The sequence below is a fragment of the Sinohyriopsis cumingii genome, chromosome 2, assembly GCF_028554795.1.
Source record: "Sinohyriopsis cumingii isolate HCF-2022 chromosome 2, ASM2855479v2, whole genome shotgun sequence".
Classification (NCBI taxonomy): domain Eukaryota; kingdom Metazoa; phylum Mollusca; class Bivalvia; order Unionida; family Unionidae; genus Sinohyriopsis; species Sinohyriopsis cumingii.
The window spans coordinates 153,518,075-153,539,172 of record NC_142962.1 but is presented as its reverse complement, the minus strand read 5'-3'; the positions used below and the strand labels follow the sequence as shown (position 1 = coordinate 153,539,172).

Here is a 21,098-nt window from a genome sequence, read left to right as displayed (position 1 = left end):
AAGAATAGCTGCAATGAATTAAATAAATACAATGCAATATAACCATTAGCACAGAGCATAGCCTGCTATCATCATCTTTCATTGTATCATATTTAGGACGTTAATTGTTTAAATCTTTTATAACCTAGCTTTTATAATATATATATATATATATATATATATATATATATATATATATATATATATATATATATATATATATATATATATATATATGTGTGTGTGTGTGTGTGTGTGTGTGTGTGTGTGTGTGTGTTATTATTATTATTTCATGGCTGAGTGAGTTTAGTTCGTGGAGACTTATTTCTGAATAGTATCGTTAGAAAATTGTTCCTTTTAATACTTAAATCAGACATTAATTAAGTCGTTCCGGTTGTATTTATTGTTACTCCTGCAATTTCCGTCTGTGCACTGTATATGCTGTAAACTGAGAAGAGTACCTATGTCAACATTGTATCCCGCAGGGGCCTTATTTCAAAAAGTTAAGTAAGCATAGGGCTGAATTAAACCGCATCAAGGATAATAGATTAGGCTAGATTGGCTTGCACATTTCAGCTAATGGTAATGATTGGTTGGCAGAGTCATATGACCAACTTGGCGCTTCAGTAATATATTCAGTTTAGTAGCGTCGGTTTGCATGGGAGAAGAGTGATTGTGATAGTTGAAAATGGTAGTGTATCTCCCAGAAATCGATTTGGATATAGATCATCGATGAATGAGATTGGCAGAATAGTGTTATTTTGCATTTGTTTTCCTTGCTGCATAAATTATTTTCTGTTAATAATTCTCATCTTATTGTAAATTTTCATTTGCAGGCAGGAGGAAAAGCTGGTAAAGATTCTGGAAAGGCCAAGGCGAAGGCCGTATCAAGGTCTGCAAGGGCCGGATTGCAGGTATGTAAACAAAGCTATTTACTATAATGATATAAATATATTTTGGAACAAATAATTATAAACATTTGTGTCATTTCCATGACTGGAATCATACTATCTATATTGTTTTCAGTTTCCCGTCGGTCGTATTCACAGACATTTGAAGAACCGAACCACCAGTCACGGTCGTGTTGGAGCCACAGCGGCCGTCTACAGTGCTGCTATTTTGGAGTACTTGACCGCCGAAGTAAGTATATGTTCTGTTTGTACAATTTTCCATTCAATAATTTTACGCAATCGTGCTTTGTTTAGACACCGTCGAAATTCGCGGGCAAATCGCGCCATTTTTTGTTCCAGCGGAAGCCATCTTTATTTCAACCACTTCCGCATTATTGTTGCAGCTTTTATAATTTACATTTGTTAAAAAATTCAAATTTTAAATTTAAAAAATGTTTAAATTTACAGGTGTTATTTTTCTGTTGCAATTGCTATAAAGTTCAAGCGTACCGGTGTACATACGAAAATTTAACTCTGGATCTTGGCACCGGCTAGTTCTTCAAGTCCAACAATGTAAGACGTATCAGATGTTATTTTGGTTTTAGCGCTACGTATTACTACACAAATAACGGCCTTGTATAGCGAGTTCCAACGTCGGTTGACATTGGAACGAGTTGTCAAAGTTTGAGGAAGATTTCGCACACTTGGCAGCCCATATCGGCACTCTATGATACGTAATTAATATACTTACTGTCACAGGGGCTCGTTACAAAGAACATTTGGAGTATCCGTCCTTGAATCAAGGGATGGGGGTTCTAACCTGTAACAGTATAACACGAGGAAAGACGCCGGTCCGCACCCCTCGGTAGTTCCAACACTGCTAGTTTATCCTAATTGCGTCTGCTAATTTCCAACTTAGGCCAGTCGTAATAAAGAATAGTTCAATTTTCAACACAGCTTGACACATTTCGTTCAATTTGTGATATAATGTAGAAAATGCAATAATTGTTCGCCAATTTTGACGTCTGGACAATAGCCGTCTTGTAGTGCCATTTTGCATTCGGATAGTCTTGGATTTCACCATTGACAGAAACATAAGATCCAAACAAACTCGTGCGCAGTTCAGCGCCAAATACAAGCAGACAATAGCAAAGAAAGAAATGGACAATTTTATTGTGCCATGGTAAAATTAGATCAGTAGCCCCGAGTGGTCTAAAGCGTTCTCCGTTACGGATCACTGCCATCTCACCTGTCTGCGCCGGTTCGAGTCTCAGATTCAGCCAATGTAGGTATGTGAGAAAGCATGCCAGTAGCTTCTCGTGGGTCGGTGGTTCTTTCTGGGGTTTTCCCGTGTTCCTCCTCCACCATTAATACTGGCCGCCATATATAGCCTATCATGTGCTGAAAAATGGCGTTAAACCCCACAACAACAACAACAACAACAAGATACTGCTAATTAACTAAATGTTAAATTGTGTTCAATATTTTGTGCGCTTGAGAGTTTTCTTTGTAATGAGCCCCCATGCTTACTGTGCTGTTTTTATCCTGGTGAAATCAAAATCTGACGTTAGCAAATGGACACGTTTTCATGTTCCGTTGACATACATTTGAATTTGTTGAAATGCGACGGTAGTCTAGGTATGCCGAAGTATGTTCAAGCAGGTTCATGTGGGAGTAGGTTTCTGGAATGAAATGAAATGTTGCTTACAGTTCCAATAGGCATAATATTTTTATTTATTTCGTTCAAGAATAATATTTTAACTTGACCCAATTATGGCATTCCAGCTTTCATCTTTCGATCCTAATGGCCATCGAAACTTAAAAACGGGTTCATTTATATTTTGAGAATTGGAACTTATTAGAGAAAAGACATCAGGGTAAGTTAAGTCAGACTAAAACATTATGACTTTATAGAAAAGCATCATTACTGGCTGCCGGTTGTGAGAGAGTCCTGAAAATTTGACTTTTGTTACAGTCTTGGTCGACATCAAAGCACGCTACTCAGCGCCATTATTTAGGCAGTAAGACCTACACGCTGAAAACGTAAATATCGTCGAGGTCTTACACATAGGACTAGTCCTACAATGTAAAAGGGGCCCCAAGTGGTCTAAAGCACTCACCGTTACGGATCACTGCCATCTCACCTCTGTCTGCGCGAGTTCGAGTCTCAGGCTCGGCTAATGTGGGTATGTGAGAAAGCCTGCCAGTAGCTTCTTGTGGGTCGGTGGTTCTTTCCGGGGTTTGCCAGGGTTCTTCCTCCACCAAATATACTGGCTGCCATGTATAGCCTATCTTGTGCTGAAAAATGGCATTAAACCCTACAACAACAACTACAATGTAAGATGCATTCCCTGATATTTTATTAGGGTGCCGTTTTGCTGCCTAAATAACGGCATTGTGTAGTTTATTCGGAAGTAGACTAGAATCGGAACAAAGTCGTTTTTCAGGAATAATTAAACAATTCGCAGCCCGTAGCAATGCTTTTCTAGGAACTCTGAGTCATATTGCTCTAAGCTGGCTTTACTTAATTCTAATTTTTTTTTCTCTCAAATAAATTCAGATTATGACCAAAAAAAAGTAAACATTCTTTTGACCTCCAGTTCAGTTGGCTAGAGTGTGTGGAATGTTGAAATCAGTTAAAAGGATAAAATCTTGAATCAAACATTAGCTGTTGTAGTAAGCAAAGGAAAAGAAATTTGCCTTTCACATGGAATTAACTAGTGTAATTTTTAAGTGGGCAAAGGGTATGACTAAATGGTCAGCATTGTGGCAATTTATGGAATTACCCAGCAGTTACCGAATAGGATGAATTATGTCGCCATGTCTGAGGAAATCAACTTGCCCAGTAGGTACGCAACATGTCACCATGTTATTATGGAAAGTCTGTTAATCATGAAAGATGCATTGAATGCTTCGGAATTATACATAGATTATACTTTAAAATAAGTGTCCCTATAGCACAAAAGATAAAATAAACCTGGAAGTAACACAAGAGTGAAAACAACAAGCTTTGAAAAATATAACAAATAATTTATTTCCCAAGAAAAATACTGTACAAATGAAAAAATATGAGAACTTAGTTTCCAGAATAAACTCCAAAAATAATACAAGAATAATCCTCAGTTAAAAAATTTTTGAAGTCCTAATATTGAAATGTTCTAATGATTCAAAGTTTGTGTCCCGCAGAAGAATCCAAGATGGAAGGATCCTTCAGTCTTGGAGATCCAGATAAAATTTTCAATAAATGTCCTTGTTCAAGAATTCTGTATGAATACAATATTTCCAGAGAAACTAATTAATCAGAGTCCAAATAATTTGGAGAAAAATTAACTAATAACTCAAAAATTCAATACTGGTCACAACAGAAGAAAACTTGATGTAAAGTGTTTAAATGCCTGGTCTCAGATCTGTCAATAATCATCACTATTAATACTAAGTAATTTGCAATTTCGGAAAAACTTTCTTGTGAAATAGAGGATGACGTGATCATGTTTACATGTAAAAGTCATACCTCCTGTATGTCCTTGATAAGAACCAATCATTTTACTCCTAGAAAAAGTTGTTTACTTGACCCTCAATCAAGGCCAAGAACTATGTCAAAAATAGAAACAAGTCTTTCTGTTACAAGGTATCTTGGTAAAAACTCGGGTCAAACTGAATTTTCTGGGAAATATCAAATTCCTGCTAAACAAAATTACATTACATTGACATGTAAAGGAAATGGCTTCCAAAACCCCACAAACAATCAAATCAGATCAACAAATTAAATCATATTTAAATTAAATCAAATGACCCTTAAAAATCTCCAACTTGATAAAAGCAAGAACTACAGAAAAATTATTGGTATATACGTGTTTTATGTGGATCCAGGTTTACTTTACAGCAGTACATCAGACACTTTAAACTAAAATTAATTCATGGAAATAGCATTATCAAACTGTTGATTATAGAATTGTAAAAATGGCGTGCAGCAATTGATGCATCTTAAAGACAAAAGGGAAAATAAGTCTCTTAAAAAGTGTTATTGGTTAGCACGTAAGAATAATGTGTCGATTTAAGTACGTCTTACGATGGGAGTTATGAGTGCCATTGTCATGAATTACATGAAGTTGAAAGATAACATTATAAGAAGTTAAAACCCCTTGATTCATGGACGGATACTCCAAATTTTCTTTGTAACGAGCCCCTGTGCTAGAAAGTCTCCAGATTAAAATGTTGTGCACTAAAAATCATTAGCGAAGAAAGTGAAAGAAGCTGAACACAAAAGAGTAACTGGATCTAACTTTAATGAAAAATGGAGAAAATAATTCACTTGACTGGAATATGGCACATCCATTAGGATTACTGGTGTGACTTCCGATTGCTAAGACTGCAAAAGTGAATAATCCTTTCGTGACAGGGTTTTAGAATTTTAACAAATCTGCTCTTGTTCGCCACAAGATATCTGGAGAACGCATTAACCCAAGACATTCTTTCACAGCTAAGAAATCAGTAAACTTGCAGAGACAAATGCGTTATTTGGATTACAAAGTTGGTGCGTCATTGCAGATTTTGTTGGTTTTTAACTTTGCTGCAATAAAAGAAAGATCTTAAAGTTCAAGTATAACTTATTAGAAAGATCAGTCATTAACCTCCTTGACATTTGGATAAATGTGTTCTAGGACATAGTACAATGAAACTGATGATAGTACACATTTTATGACTAACAGTAACTTAACTGCCATTTGGTTAAAAATAATTATTTGGCTTCTTTTATTGACTTGCATGTAATGTGTTGGGCTATAATATTGCTTCATATTGATTATAAGGAGACTGTTAAAAGTGCGACTTTAAAAGAAAAATGAACTTGTAAAATTATTCTTTGAATGGATAATGCATTTGTTTGTTAATTGTGCATTATTGTTTATGAGAGAGTGATTATGTTGTGCAAGTTGCAATATCCTATTTCAGGCTGAAAAAATGTGAAAATTTATCAGTACATTTTTTACCCCAACATTTTTTATTTGACCCCCAGTTCTGACACCAAGGGGATATTTTTACCCTCAGTTTTACACCCCTGGGGGATACACTGAAGATGTACATCATAGAACATTTTCTCCTTTAAAAAAAAATCTGTTTACCATTGCATTTAACCATCTCTTGGTACAAATTGTCTTGAGTGGTATTTAATTATATAGAGAGAGAGAGAGAGAGAGAGAGAGATAGTTGCATTGTAAGGAGCACTAGACCATTTTCACAAAGCCTTGCAAATCATGCTATTCTATAATTTGGGGTTTTGTTTTTCACATATTCTCCAGGGGGTCATACTAATGAACCTTCTCATTACAGGTTCTTGAGTTGGCAGGAAATGCAAGTAAGGATCTGAAAGTGAAGCGCATCACACCACGTCACTTGCAGTTGGCCATCCGTGGTGATGAAGAGTTGGACTCTTTAATCAAAGCCACAATTGCTGGTGGTGGTAAGTGCATACTGATAAATTTAATTATAAGTTGCTCACAGCTTCAAAATTGCATTACAAACAATATTTTTATTTATTTCTGAAAACGTTTTCCAGGTCATAAACAATTCAACTGGATTTAAAGTGTGTTGATCTAATATATGCAACTAGATCCCTTTACATGTTTACAGACTTTGCTTGTTACATATAGATTTTTAACAAAATCACAGTATATAAACAGACCTGCCAACTCTTGCGATTTTGCCACAAGTCTTATGAAAATTACCCTTAAAATACAGACTTGCGGCATATTAGAAACAGTGGAAAGATCGTTGCTGAATAATCCGGATAATTGGTTCATTATTGTTTTATTTGGATCCCGGTTTCATCTTAGAAATAGAGAAATTAGTCAGGGAACCAGACTAACTTTACAGCAGCATCCCAGATGCTTTAAATTGCACCTGTTTGTTCATGTGGAGTGTCCACATTATCAAACTGTTGATAATAGAATATTTAAAGATGGTGTCCAGAAAGTGATGCATGTTTAAGGTGAAAGGGAAAAGAAGCTTCTAGGAAAGTGTTAATAATCAACACAGAAGAATAAAAAGGAGTATTCAGATTCTTGTGAATACAAGCTGGCGGGAGATATGATTGTCGTCGTGTTAAAGGAAAAGAATTTCCAAGAATAATGTCACTAAATTACGCCTTACGTGTGATTGTATTTGTTTTCAGTATATTCCCCTCTTGATAAAATGAATTTGTTTTCTAATTTTTATTAACATCCCATTAATCCCACAGACCAATTTCTAGAAAAGATGGCTTCTGTGTAACTATGACATAAATAGTACACATGTCCGTAGACTCGCATGCACTTTCCTAACAGTATTCTTCTATTTATAGCAGTGGCCCGATTTCCAAGAAATAGGCTGGTTCTACTTTAATACTTTTGACCTTGTTTTCTATTTATAGCAGCAGTATGGCTTTGTTAGGAGAGAACAGACTGGTTTTCTAACTTGTAATTTTTGCTCACAGATTCTTTGTTGAAACTGATATCTGGTACAGAACCAGTCTGTAGTTATTTGATGCTAGAAGTCAAGTCACATTTATTCAAGTCAATGTGTGTGTTAGAGTAAAATTGTTTTTCAAATAATTTCATGGATGGATGAGAAAAGATGAAAAATTGATTCAGTGATGAATACATGAACTACATATTACAGCGTTCCATTCTAGGTCAGCTTCACATCCCTTGCAGGCTGTGTGGAAGGGATTTTAATACTGGTCATGGTGGTAAAACAAAAAACTTGAATTAACTCATTTTACTAACTCCAGTACTAAGGTAACTTCTTTTTTATGGCAGAACTAAATTGTGGACACAAATTCTATAAATGCGCAGGCGTTATATACAGAGTTCTTAAAAGAACATGGACTACCCCTAGCGGTAGAAGACTACATTGGTCCATTGTTCAAATGGATGTTTCCTGATTCCAAAATTGCAGAAAATGTGCATGTGCAAGAACAAAATCATCTAACATTGTCGAGTGTTTAGCAGAATATACTAAACTTAAAATTGCAGAAGCCATGAAAATTGGGCCGTTTAGTATTGCAACAGTCAGGAGTATTGATATTGATGACAAAAAGTTGTACCCATTCTTTGTAAGAGACTTTGACAACAAAAAGGGCAGAGTCAGAGTGCTCTACTTTCATTGCCAGAATTAACAGTAGATTCCACCGGGGGGGGGGGGGGGGAGAATGATTATTTATTTGCTTGATAATGCTTAGAATAAATATAAGTTGGCAGAACTGTATGGGGCTTTCAGCTGATGCTGCGTCAGTGATGACTGGAATTCGAAAAGGAGTTGCATACTTTATTTTGACAAATGTCTCCATCATTGTTCATATGTTGTCTATGTCATATGATTCACCATGCTGCAGGAAAGGCTGCAGATAAATTAGAACTAGAAGTTGTCACTCTACCTGACAATGTACTTCATGGGGATAGAACTGATTTTTTCATCTTATTTGCCACCTAAAGACCCTATAACTGGATATATAAATTTCCTCATTGTCAGGTTATGAAAGGAATATTGGTTCTTTACCATTCAATGCTGACTGAGAGATCATTCAGCATTGCTAACAAAAGTAGAACAATTCAGATCAAGGCTCTGTAATAACCCAGCACTTAGTGCTCTGCTGGTGTGCAAAACATTTATAATCTCAGCTGGTACAAAGTGTTTTGAAATGAAATACAAGTCTGTTGCTTTTTAAACCACAAAGTGTTGTATACAAAAACTTAAAGTAATAATTGATGTTAAAAGTCCAGAGGGATAAATAAATCATTTTGTACACATGCTCATTGAATTTTTATCATGTTAAATGTGGATTACACATTTTCCTCACCAGGGGTTGGCATGTATGCTAAGACTTGAAAATCTTGTCACTAGAGGGGAATTGATCATCTTGACATGGGGTTTTCATGCCAGGACTTGGTGCCTCACATGAATCTAGTGAACACCAACGGTCTTCATATGTTGTTTAGTTTGAACTAAATGTTGCCAATCTTGCAGAAAATGTCTTCCAAAGTGGCTAATTTGTATTTGAAAATCATTTTGCTCAAGAATATCGAATATGGATATACCGCTGGGGCGAAGAAATGGTCTTGTCTTTGAATTTCTGGAACATGTGTGGACATCAGCACTTTTTTTTTTTTTTTTTTTTTCTTTTTTTTTTTTTTGGTTGTTGGTGAGATGCCCCTGGTCAAGTCACATATTTGACCCACATAACCATGCATAGCTTGCAGTATCCATGTTTCAACTCTATAGACAAGGTTCTTGCGGTTTTTGAAGGACTTTGACAGTTTGGAAACAATGAGGTAGCATTTTCAAGGCCTTGAAAGTGGAAAAATCGAGCAGATTACCCCGAGGTCTTTAAAAGTCTTTGAAAATTGAAATAAACCCAAACATTTTAATTTCTGGACATGATCACAAATAAAATTATCCAAGGTTAGATTCGGGTGTAGTAGAGTTTTCCTAGTTTTTTTTTTTTCTTTTGATTAATTATAGCTTGAATTTCATAATTAAACAATAGTATTTTGCATTTGTTTTCTCGTATAGCATGTAGACAAAATGTTGGTGAAAATATATCTCAGAAATCTAGTTTGTGAGTTTTGAAAGTGTTTGGGAAAAGTCTTTGAAATTATCATTCAGAATTTTGTACGAAGCCCTGCTTGATCTGGGCCAGTTGTCCTGTTGGCATGGTCAGTTGCTCATTACATATATCTTGTAAAAAAAATTGAAATGAAGTACAGTTCACTGCAATGCATGGCACAGAAGTGTAGTAGTCTTGAAACTTAATCCAAGTAGACCAGAAGCAACATGAAAGCTCGTCACTAAAGTGGTTATTAAATGATGAGTTAAGTATTTAAATTGTGCACCAAGAACAAGTTGGAATGTCTCTTTATGTTGATAAATGTGATCTGAGGCTTTGGCTTTGCTGTCTGAGCTGGGTGACAAGTCAGTTTTATATGTTGCAAAGTCGAAATTGCAATAACACAGTAATGCTGATAAATTTTCTAATTGGCAATCGTGTATTTGTGCTTCTTTCCTTGAGAGTAACAAAAATTGGTTCCCAAGTGTGCTCTCGTTCTCTCTGTCTTTCAGTTGAAACCAAATTTCTGCAAGTGTGTCAGCCATGTGCATATTCCTATATTCTGCAGGTCACTTGAGTATTGTTGCAATATATTGTGTTAATGCATATCTTTACATATGTTATTGTTTCATTTTAGGTGTCATTCCACACATCCACAAGTCACTCATTGGAAAGAAGGGTCAACAGAAGGCAGCTTGAGCAAGAGTGTTATCAGGGCCATAACCACATTTCACATATTTCTATGTAGATCAAGAGTTCACCATTTTACTAGACTGTCATTAGTCTCATCCTCATCTTCTGTTCATTTTAAATTAATGTGTATTGCATATTTCATGCGTGAAAGAACTTTTATCATTCATTTCGTATTTTTAATGTCAAGAATAAATGATTGTAAAATATTGTTGCGCATATTTTTTTTGCATGACCCAGACCAACTGTTAAAAGGGCACTGGGTTTCAAGTAGAAGTCGGTGGCAGATGATGCATCAGACCCCTTTTTTTAACCTACTTAATGAATTTGGTGTTGTCACTATAGAACATATTATGACACAAAAATTCTTTTTAAATGAAACAGGTGCTGATCAGAATCCAACATATCTACACAGCATCCATTATACAAATCTTTCCTCTATTTTCCTGAATGATTTTATTGAGTTTCAGTGAAGCAAACATTTTCATAATGTTTGGCTACAAATGAATTTATGGATCTGTAAATGAATAGTGCTGATGAGAACTCCAATTTCATGAACCTTGTGCCATTTTGAAAATCAGTTTTGTTAATCACCTGAATTGATACTTGTACAGCATGAGGTGTTTACCGAATCGCGTTCTAATTGTCCTGAATGAAAATGGTACCAATCAATACCTGGCCAAAGTAGTAGCCACTTTGAAAGTAATGTTACATTTTAAAAGATGGGGTTTCACTGGAATTCTTGTATCGATCTGGTTCTTGATGGTTCTGACACAAGTTATCCATCTTTGAAATCCTTGTTACTATTTTGAAGGTATGTTCTTAATGTGGTCTTGTAATCTGACATCTATACCAGCATTTAAAGACATCCTGGTTTCCAGCAGTATAGTTTCTGTATTACAATGATTGTGGCTTCCTGAATTGCCATATTTATGGCCCACCTTTTGTGGCTACTTCTAACTAGATGATATTGAGGACAAGGCATTTCATTTGAAGAGGGGTTGCAGAGACCAGTTATGATCTTATTTAACACCTTGGCTGGTCCCCCTCACCCATTTTAATTTTTATTTAGAAAATTTAACCATGAGTGTTTGTACAGTAATTGTATTTGGCTTGAAAAGAGAGTAAGAAACCAGCGGATAATTGCTCATGAAAAGAGTGTCATGTTTATTTTCCTACATTGATATAAAATGTAATTTTAATTTTAATCGCCTGTTTTGTCATTGTAATTGTTGGCTGCTAAAGAATTTTTATTAAGCTAACAAGCATCACAACCCAGAAGTAAATAAAATATTTCACCATGAAAATCTGTTTCTTTATCTGTTGAGAGGGGGTAGCGCCATTTCTCGGCACAAAACAAGCTATACATGGCAGCCAGTATATTTGGTCGAGGAAGAATCATTAACCCTATGTAGAAATTGTTGGAATCAAATCAAACCATGTTGATCCCAGTGGCTTCTTGGGTGCTATATAGCCCCACCCCAAAGGCCTGTGGGGGTGGGCTGGAGCTGTGTCGTTGATTTCAAGATCAAACATCAGTTGTACTGGCATGTGAACACAATACAAACACATAATGGTTGATTTTAATCAGTTTATGGATATATGATTAATAGTTGAACTATGCAAATCATAAATGTTAACGAACTGCATGTTCTATCTTGATGTGTGAGACCAGGTAAATAATTTTAGTAACCATGGTGTTCAGATCGGTGTCAAAAGCAATGACATAATATTGTACTATAAGGTCCATAAGAGACTTTGAAAAACGTTGAAGACATGAATTTGTTTCTCAAGGCCTGGAAAGTTCAAAGTATATTGTCTGGGTACCATGAAAAGCCTTTTGTACTTCTGATGGTATGAAGCTTGGATGTAGCCGCAGTTTAAATGTGAATCGTTTGTAATCTTTGTAATGACTGGCTGCTGATTCCCACTTAGGTTGCTAGACAAAGAAACATTTAAATTTTGGATCATGAGATTTTTTGAAGAGCTTTGCAAAATGCAGATTATGCCAGAAGGATATTGATCTGCATGCAGTGAGAGTACTATATGATCACATGCAGCTGGAAGAAAAAAGCCGATACAGCAAAACATGAAGCCTTCATTATGAAATTGTGTTTGACGAAAGAGGCATGTCAGTGATCAAAAGGTATCAGGTTTTAAAATAGAAACTGTATATTGTCTTACGTTTGAAATTAGTTTGATCTGATTCTGTTTTTAGATTGAGTGAAACAGACGGCCAACAATTGCAAAGTACACTATAAATCTAATATTATACAGCTAAGCTGAGATAAATATCAGTGTATCTAGTATAAAGTAGTTTACAATATCAATACGCTATCATTAAATAAGTGATAATGTAGAAAAAAAACGTTACTATTTTGTTATTAGGGAGTGGGTGAAGAAGAAAGACGGGTACTGAAAGAGGTTGAGACAATGACAGCTGCTGATGACAATGCATTGAAATAGTTTTGAGGACAAAATTGCTAAACTTGAAAGCTCTTGAAAAACAGCTTGATGACAATTTACATGAACTGCAAAATTCACTCTATTTTGGACTTTATTTAATAACTCTGTAATGTAGACTGAATAAAGTGAACATTGTTCAATGACTTCTTTATTCTAATGTCCACATATAGGATATAGTATTAATGGGAATGATATAAATGATCTTACTCTTGACTTGATGCTTTTTGTAAATTTGCAAGAAATGTTCCTCATCTGTAGTAATAGTGAGTATCAGTGATTAAGCAGTTAAAAAATTAAAAGTAGAGAGAAATGGATTGGTCTTGGATCCCTGGAGAAAAAATTGGGCAGTGGAGAGGTGGCCCCGTTGAGAGTTGTGATTGGGTTGTTGCAATTTTTATCTTTTGATCTATTGTAAAACAAGATCTTGTTAGCCCAGCTTGTGGTGGTTTGTCATGAAACTTGCATATTGCGTCTGATGTACATTGAAACAAATTACTGCCACCACCCACCATTGAGTGGTGTAAACAAATCTCATATATTGTTACCAAACTTCGGATGACTTGCACTCTGGATTAGGAGAAAAACTATTGATTTTGGGCCTGAAAGTCTCAGGCACTAAATTCTAAGACAACAACTGTTGCTGCAGAATAACATTGGGTTTACATCATATAATTGGGCCAAGCTTTCTGGACTGGAGGTAAGGCAGAATCCTTTTGATTTTGAGGCCTATGGTAAGGATCAACAACTGAAAAAAGAAAAATAGCTTGTGCACAAAAGCATCAGTTACACATCACAGACCAGGACCAGGGGTCTAAAGCACTCGCTGTTAACTGATCACTGCCTTCTCACCTCTGCATGAGTTCGAGTCTCAGATTCTGCCAATGTGGGTATGTGAGAATGCTTGCCAGTAGCTTCTGGGTTTTCCCGGGTTCTTCCTCCACCATTTATAGAGGCTGCCTATCTTATGCTGAAAAAAGGCATTAAACCCAACAACAGACCAGGATGGATGACTCTACACTTGGAGGGGGGTGTACAGAAAGAAACAATTTTGGGGTAAAACAGTCGATATCACTGATCAAGGTTGACCAGGGACCTAGTGTTCATGAATCCCAACCAAAGTTAAAACAGAAAGACAGCCTTGCGATAATGAAATTATTGGTGACAGGGCAGCGATCTTGCAGATTTTGTTACTGTAACTCCTGGAGAGTGATGTTCATATCGATGTGGAGTTTTTTCAAGAATGTTGAGTTGGTTCTAAATGAAAATGATGCAGATCTGACGTCAAATGTGGCAACCATTGCTGCCATCTTGAAAATGTATCACTACTTGTTGATGGATAGTTATATCTAGATGCAGTTTTCACCTGAAGTCTTTTTACAGGCGGAAGGTTCAATCTGAATTATCAATTATACAAGAGATCCATTTTCCAAGCATTTTAGAAAAGTATCCATGTTTGATGAATATATGGGGACGATAGATCAAAGGTTCATTTAGCGTTCGGAACATCGAAAGAAATTTCATTGGTCCATAGGTATTTGAAATAGTGTTGATTGGTTTGGAAGGAGTTTTTATCGGTCTAGACTACACACCTTAAACCATTGAACCTTCGGAACACTGAACCCTTTTTTACCAGTAAATCATCCGATTAATGCTTGTTCAGACCATGAACCCCTCTTTTGAACTCATCAGGGTGATAGCATGATCATGTACTTGGATCACATTTCAATTGCAGACCCCATCTTTTATCTTGGAATTCTGTTCACTTTGAACTTGAATGCTTTATTGTAAATACAAATCACTTGAATAAGGCAGTGATTTGTGATTAGTAGATTGCTAGTGAATACTTTATAGTAATATGGATTCTACCATCCAAATGAGTAGCATGTTGGGGCTGTATTTGGACAATGGAAAGTCCAGTCAAAAAGGTTGTTGGGCTGTATATGGACAAAAGGTTAGAACAGTATAGGGACAATAGGAATGAAACAGGTTCTGTGATGTCATGGTACTGGCAATTGGCAACAATGTTGCAAGTGGCTGACCTCAATCGGACCAAACAGCGGGGAAAAAACCAAGAATGCAGGGACTAGCGGGACATGGGACATCTATAACACAACATACAGACATAGAATCTTGAACATCAAACACATATGGCAAAGAGAATAAATATCTTTTTGAGGTATACGAGTGGCCCTGATAAGGGCCTTTCAGTTTGTTAACAGAGGGTATTGCATGGGTTTTCTTCTATTATCTGACTTCTGGACCATAGATGATGACTCTTCAGATGGCCTTGATTTTTCTTTTCCCAGTGTTTGTATCATTGATCCGGATCATCGTCCATGATGATCTGACGTACATGGGTACTTTTAAGTCTGTATGGAACAGCATCAATGATATGAGAGTAGATGATTAAGCGTTTGTGCACATCTTGTGACAAGAACAGGTGAAGGGAATGTAGTGAACTGCGGTTATTCATAGCGGAAGAGCTCATCAAAACAGTTTTTCACCAACCCTAACACACATTAAAATTTAGTCCCAGTGCAGAGTCTAGTCTTCCAGTCCAAGGAGAGGTGTCTGTGATGTCACGTTCCCTATATAGATGTGCTAGCGTCTGTGCACAGTAAATCAATGCGACCATTTTTTCAAGCAAGATGGAACCTAAGAAGACGAATTGGGGTGCACCAGCCATGGAGACGAGAAGCGATGGCATAGCAGCGGCTACCAAAGTCAACACAGTCCTACTTCAAGAAGAGACCTATTTTAATTGGAATTTAGTGGATTATCTCTCTTCTTCGCAAGAATTTATTTCAGTACTAGCACCTTCGCACCTTCTTGTTTACCACACATCAAGGATTTTAAACAGACAGAAAGAAGAATTGGAGAAATTGTTACAGCAGCAGAAAGATGCAGAACAAGCTTTTCTCTTTCAACAGCAAGAAGAAGAAACATGGTCAAGGAGAAGAGGACAGTGAAAGTCAAACGGTGACGGTACTCTAGACATTTTTGGCAGAGTTAAGGAGTCTGAAAGAAATGTATCGGACTTCTTTAATAAGACCCAAGAGAAAAAGACCTTCCCGGGCCAAAGAGTCCAACCCCATCAACACACCTGCTACACCTGATATACAAAAACCTAGTGATTTCTACCAAATTGTCAACAGGAGCAAGTCCAGAAGTAGGCCATGGCAAAGGCTTAAGGCAGTTAAAGTGGATTAAATCCCGTTCCTCAGGTTTTTTTTTTAAACAAACACCCAATGGTCTATTTCAGGACCACCCACTTCTCTCAAAAGGAGATGGCATTAATTTTGCCAATAAAAGCTCATAGGTTCATATTCTAAAAAATCAAAACTAAGAGACACTTAATTTTCTGTCTGGTCTATTCTGGTACAAATCTTACAATCCAGTTCACAACACAACACTTTAAAAAGTTCCTTGACCTCTTCTGTGTCTTTCTTCACTGTTTTATTATTACTATTTTTTTGTTGAATTTCTTCACTTTCACAGGTTTCTCTTTCTCACTTTCACCTCGCCCTCTTTTCTCTTTCGGAACATGTCTGGGTTCTAACTTTTGGGAGGATACCTCTTCTTCCTGCTCTGATCCTCTCTCTTCCTCTTGTTCCTGTTGTTTTTTAGTAGAGCATTCTGAAGACCAATGTCCTTTCTCTTCACAATGATAACAGGTATCTTGACTTTTGTCTCTTCTGACACCTGTCTTGCTTTTTTAAAGGTCTGGACACTCTGTAGCCCAGTACCTTTTGTTCTTACAGATATAGAAATTATCTGGACTTTTATCTGGAAAGGAGGGTGGGTAGTCTTGTCGGCTTGTCTGAAGAAAATTTTCTTATGACACCTCGCAAAGCTCTGGTCGGAAGTTCGATTTCCCTTGGCTCAACCATCGCTCTGGTCCGTTTGAGAGTGAAATGAATACTAGGAGGGAAGACGCTGTTCTGACATGGATATAGGGACCCATGGCGTTGAAAATGTCATTTTTTGCACTAAAGATGAAACGATCGCATCGTTTTGTGGAGAAAGAAGAAGAAAGTAAGAGGCACAGCAGCTGAAGTCTTGGCTCATGTTCATGCCAGCGATTTTGAAGATGACATGAGTGAGCCAGAATCCACAACCAGAGTCTACACCCAACCAAAGTTTACCAACTCAAAAGTACTATCACATTCAAGAGACGGAAAAGTGCTCCTCTAATAAATATATAACTCCAGCTTACACGTACACGTTGAAGTTTAAATATTTCAAGTCCGAAATACCGTTGGAGAAAGAAGAGGGGTTCATCACTGATGTGTGGGATTCTTTATTAACCACACTGAAACGGCAATATGAAGCCAAAGAAGACGATCGCTCGAGACTTTCCATTCATCACGATAGTTTTGAAGTCCCCCATTGAATTGAGTTTAGCAGCCTGGCAGAATTGACACCTTCAAAAGTTATCGACAAGATTAAACACGAGCAATAATCCAACAAGAACTTAAACATCACATATGGAAAAGTGACACTGTTCATGACCCACGTTTCTCTAACCCAAAGGTCAGGACGCAAAATGGTGTTATTGGTGGACGACCTTCGTAGCTTTGTCCGAATTAACAACCCTCAAGACGTGTTTAACCCGTGACATCGTGGTGGGACGAACGTAATGACAAGAATGACACGGTAGAATGGAAAAGAGTTTGGCAAACTATTCAAAAATTGAACCAAGCCAAAACAACGAAGAGAAGCAGAGCTTCTGTTTCAGCAAACAGGGCTATCGAAAGACACACCCTGTAGCATTCCTGAAATGCAAAAATTGCAAGATGTCTTGGGTCCACGCTACACCATCAAAATACATTAAGAAGTGCGCGGACCTCTGTTGTTTCGAAGAAAAGATTTCAAAGACGGAAAAAACATTCACGTCTATCGTCACGATGAACATTTTGATGCTATCACCAGTTTCGCCCCATTCCAGGGCTAGTTATTACTGTGAGAATGTGACTATAGCTATAACAATCGAGAGCAACACGAGCTTTGTGGATCGAAATGTGAGGGATGTGTGGTCTCTTAACCCTGTCTTGACGAAGGACAACAACGCGCGCATTGCCCAACTTGTCAGCGCACTTTTGTCAGACCTACCTGTTAGCAACATCTGAAGACGCAAGATTCAGAGCAGAAAAGTGCTTGCCAACTCCTGAAATTGTGCCCTACTTGTGAACAAGGCATACGTTCCAATAATGCCAAGGCACACGTATGTTCAGGAAAGAAACGATGTCACATTTGTCACCAAATCGTGGACTTGGAACAGGAATGCTACATTCAAAAAGGACATTCCAAACATCAAGAGGAAGAAGATGACCAGAAGAAAGGCAATTTCATCCTTTTCGATTTCAAATGCATGCAGGAGACTGGCATTCACTTTCCTAATTTCTGCGTGGCTCATCGAGCGTGCGAGAAGTGCATTCAAGAACCTATTTTTAGTCATTGACCTCAATGCAGCAAGATTACTGGAGGACGTGAAAAAATCCTTCGGGGACCGAACACGCTAGCCCATTTCACCAAATGGATCTTAGACCCCATCGACGAGACGTGGAGACAAGAGGACATCGAACGTTACGGAGATTGCCATTGCCATGCCACGGCGATGGCTCACAATTTCTCTGGATTCGATGGACAGTTTCTTTTGAGAAACTATACGGCACAAGTACCGAACGTCGCTAAGTGATTTTGAACGGAGCCAAACTCGTCTACCTGCAAGTGGGACAAGTGCAGTTTAAAGATTCGATGAGTTAATTGTCTATCCCTTTGAGTCGACTGCCTAAAACGTTTGGAATGATTATGACAGAAATGACCAAAAGCTATTTCCGCACTTTTTCAATACCGAAGCTAATCAACACGCCGTTCTACCCCATTTGCCTGTGGCTCACTACTACGACCCCGACAACATGCGTACCGAACAACGAGAAGCTTTCTACGCTTGGTACCACACTCACGCCTCGGACTCCTTCGACTTTCAGGGACAAATGTTAAAGTATTGTGGTTCCGACGTGGACATTTTACGGCCTTGCTGTGGAAAATTTCGAGAACTGTTCATAGAACACAGAGAGGTCGATCCTTTGAAAGATGGCTGCACAATCGCCAAAGCACGTTCCTTAGTGTACCGCCAACTATTCATGTACGTGTTTAAATGTTGCTTATTTCATGGGATGTCCCGTCTGTTATTCAAAACGTGACACTAAAAATCAGTTTTTACAACAGACCATGGAAGACTTTTACCAGACCACTTGTCAGCGACGCTTGAAGTTTTAGCAGCAAGGATGCCAAGTTGCAGTAGTGGAAATGTGGGAACACGAGTACGATCACCGTTTGAAAACCGATCCCGAGTTTAAACGCGTAATGGAAAGTTACAAGTTGGTGGTGCTACTGAACCAGATGGGCAGTTTTGTACGGAATGCGGAAGAATGCCACATGTTTGCTGTACCAAACCGACGAGGAGAAAGGATAAGAAATCAAATAATTGTATATGTGTTCGCTGTATCCTTACGTGTGCAAATAGTATCGCTTTACCGCAAGGCACCCTCAATTGCTGACTGAACACATCGACCTGGATAACATTCGACAGTACGAAGGATTTTATCAAGTGCAAAGTCTTGCCTCGCACCGACTTGTTACTGTACCATCCCGTTCTAGCTCACCATTGCCAAGGAAAACTAATGTTTCCCTTGTGTCGAAACGTGCAACCAAGACCGACCTTGTCAGCACACACATGATTAACGCACCTTGACAGGAACGTGGGTCAGCGTGGAATTATTCAAAGCTCTGGACCTGGGATACCAACTGTTAGAAGTGTATGAAATTTACCACTTTCCCAAGACAGAAAAATACAAGGGCGACGAGACTCAGAAAGGCATTTTCGGACACTACATGGATGCCTTTTTGAAACTGAAGCAAGAAATTCAGCAACTATCCTTCCTGGTGCCACACTCCTGACGACCAAAAGAAATTCAAAGAGAAATACTGGGAGCAGGAAGCCATCACTTTAGACCACGTGGAGAAAAACGAAGAAAGGCGATCGTTTGCCAAAGTGATGTTAAATTGCTTGTGGGGCAAAATGGCACAACGACCGTGTTTAGCCAAGACAGTATTTGACAGAACCTTCCCGTTACTTCCAGATGATTAACGACTAAAACCAAATACATAAAACACGTGGACGTCGTTGGTGAGGGGTTAATTACGAAGAAGAACTGGACTTTGTAGAAGCCGACGAATTTGGAAATGTCGTCATTGCGGCCTACGCGACAACCCATGCTCGCTTAAAATTGTACGAAGCTTTAGAACTATTAGGTTATCGCGTCCCGTACTTTGACACGGACAGTTGCATCTACATCGATCGCCAGGGTCAACGTCACCTTGACATCGACGGAGATCGTTTAGGATCCTGGACGGACGAACATCCCGACGACAATATTCTAAGTTTTGCTATTGGAGGTCCTAAAAGGTACGGCTATGAATACCGTGACAATCAAGAAGTGCATACGGAGTGTAAAGTGAAAGGATTGACTCTCAATTATCGCACCAGTCGAGTAATGAACTTTGGCGTACTAAAAGAAGCTTTGCAGTCTAGACAGGATGGAAACGTTAAAGTGACCACCTACGAACCGCACAAGATTGTACGTTTACCCCAAAACCAAATCGTCAGTCGACCTTTGGAAAAAATTATCAAATCGTGTACAAGAAGCGACTGCGACTTCCCAACCACTTCACTTTGCCGTACGGACACGTCGATATTGGTCAGCATATAAAAAGGGACAACGTCAAAGACCAATAGTTTACTGTAACTCTAAAGAGCAAACGAGAAAGATGAATCCTTTTAAACGAGATTGTTCAACTTCCATGATTCTCAAGTGAATTGCGATGAGAACGATGCCGTACATTATGACCTCAGCCATTCTGTATCACATTATGGGAAAATTGCTATGACTACTACTTCCACTACACCTACCATGGAAAGTTCTGATGTGCATGTCAAACCTGGCGGATTCGAAAGCGATGCCACTCGTTGCAGAACACCTTATCACTTTACTGGTTTTCATGTTCAATGTCATCCTCCACGTGAAACCATACAGCTGTCACTGTACTCCTGTCATCCAGCCCTAAGTAAACTCCTTTGGATTTCATCCTACCCTCGTCGACATGAGCCTGTGAAAGAGGAATATTCGTTCATGTACGTTTACCTGAATACTGCAAGTTTGAAAGTCGATTCCAAACCGTCATAGGAAAATGGCCTAAATATCTGGGAGGATCTACCCCGAATTAGATAGAACCGGATTTTTCTACTTGGTCAAAGGCGATAAAGTCAAGTGTTTCAGTTGCGATGTGTCACTTCACGAGTGGGAGCAGAATGATTTGACTTACCTGGAACATGCTACCATTAGTGGGACGACCTCAGTAATATCTGGATGGATACTTTACAAGAGATCATTTATGGTTTGCCAGTGGAGTTGAGAGAACGCATTTAC

General features: G+C 38.1%; 1 protein-coding gene across 1 annotated transcript; it reads left to right on the top strand.

Annotated features, from left to right (window-relative positions):
* Nucleotides 1-562: 562 nt before the first annotated feature.
* Nucleotides 563-10,351, top strand: LOC149806133 (histone H2A.V). The gene is made up of 5 exons (XM_089951024.1): nucleotides 563-670; nucleotides 816-893; nucleotides 1,006-1,119; nucleotides 6,198-6,327; nucleotides 10,088-10,351. The coding sequence occupies exons 1-5, from the start codon at nucleotides 668-670 to the stop codon at nucleotides 10,147-10,149; spliced, it is 387 nt and encodes a 128-aa protein (XP_089807150.1). The 5' UTR covers nucleotides 563-667; the 3' UTR covers nucleotides 10,150-10,351.
* Nucleotides 10,352-21,098: the final 10,747 nt, after the last annotated feature.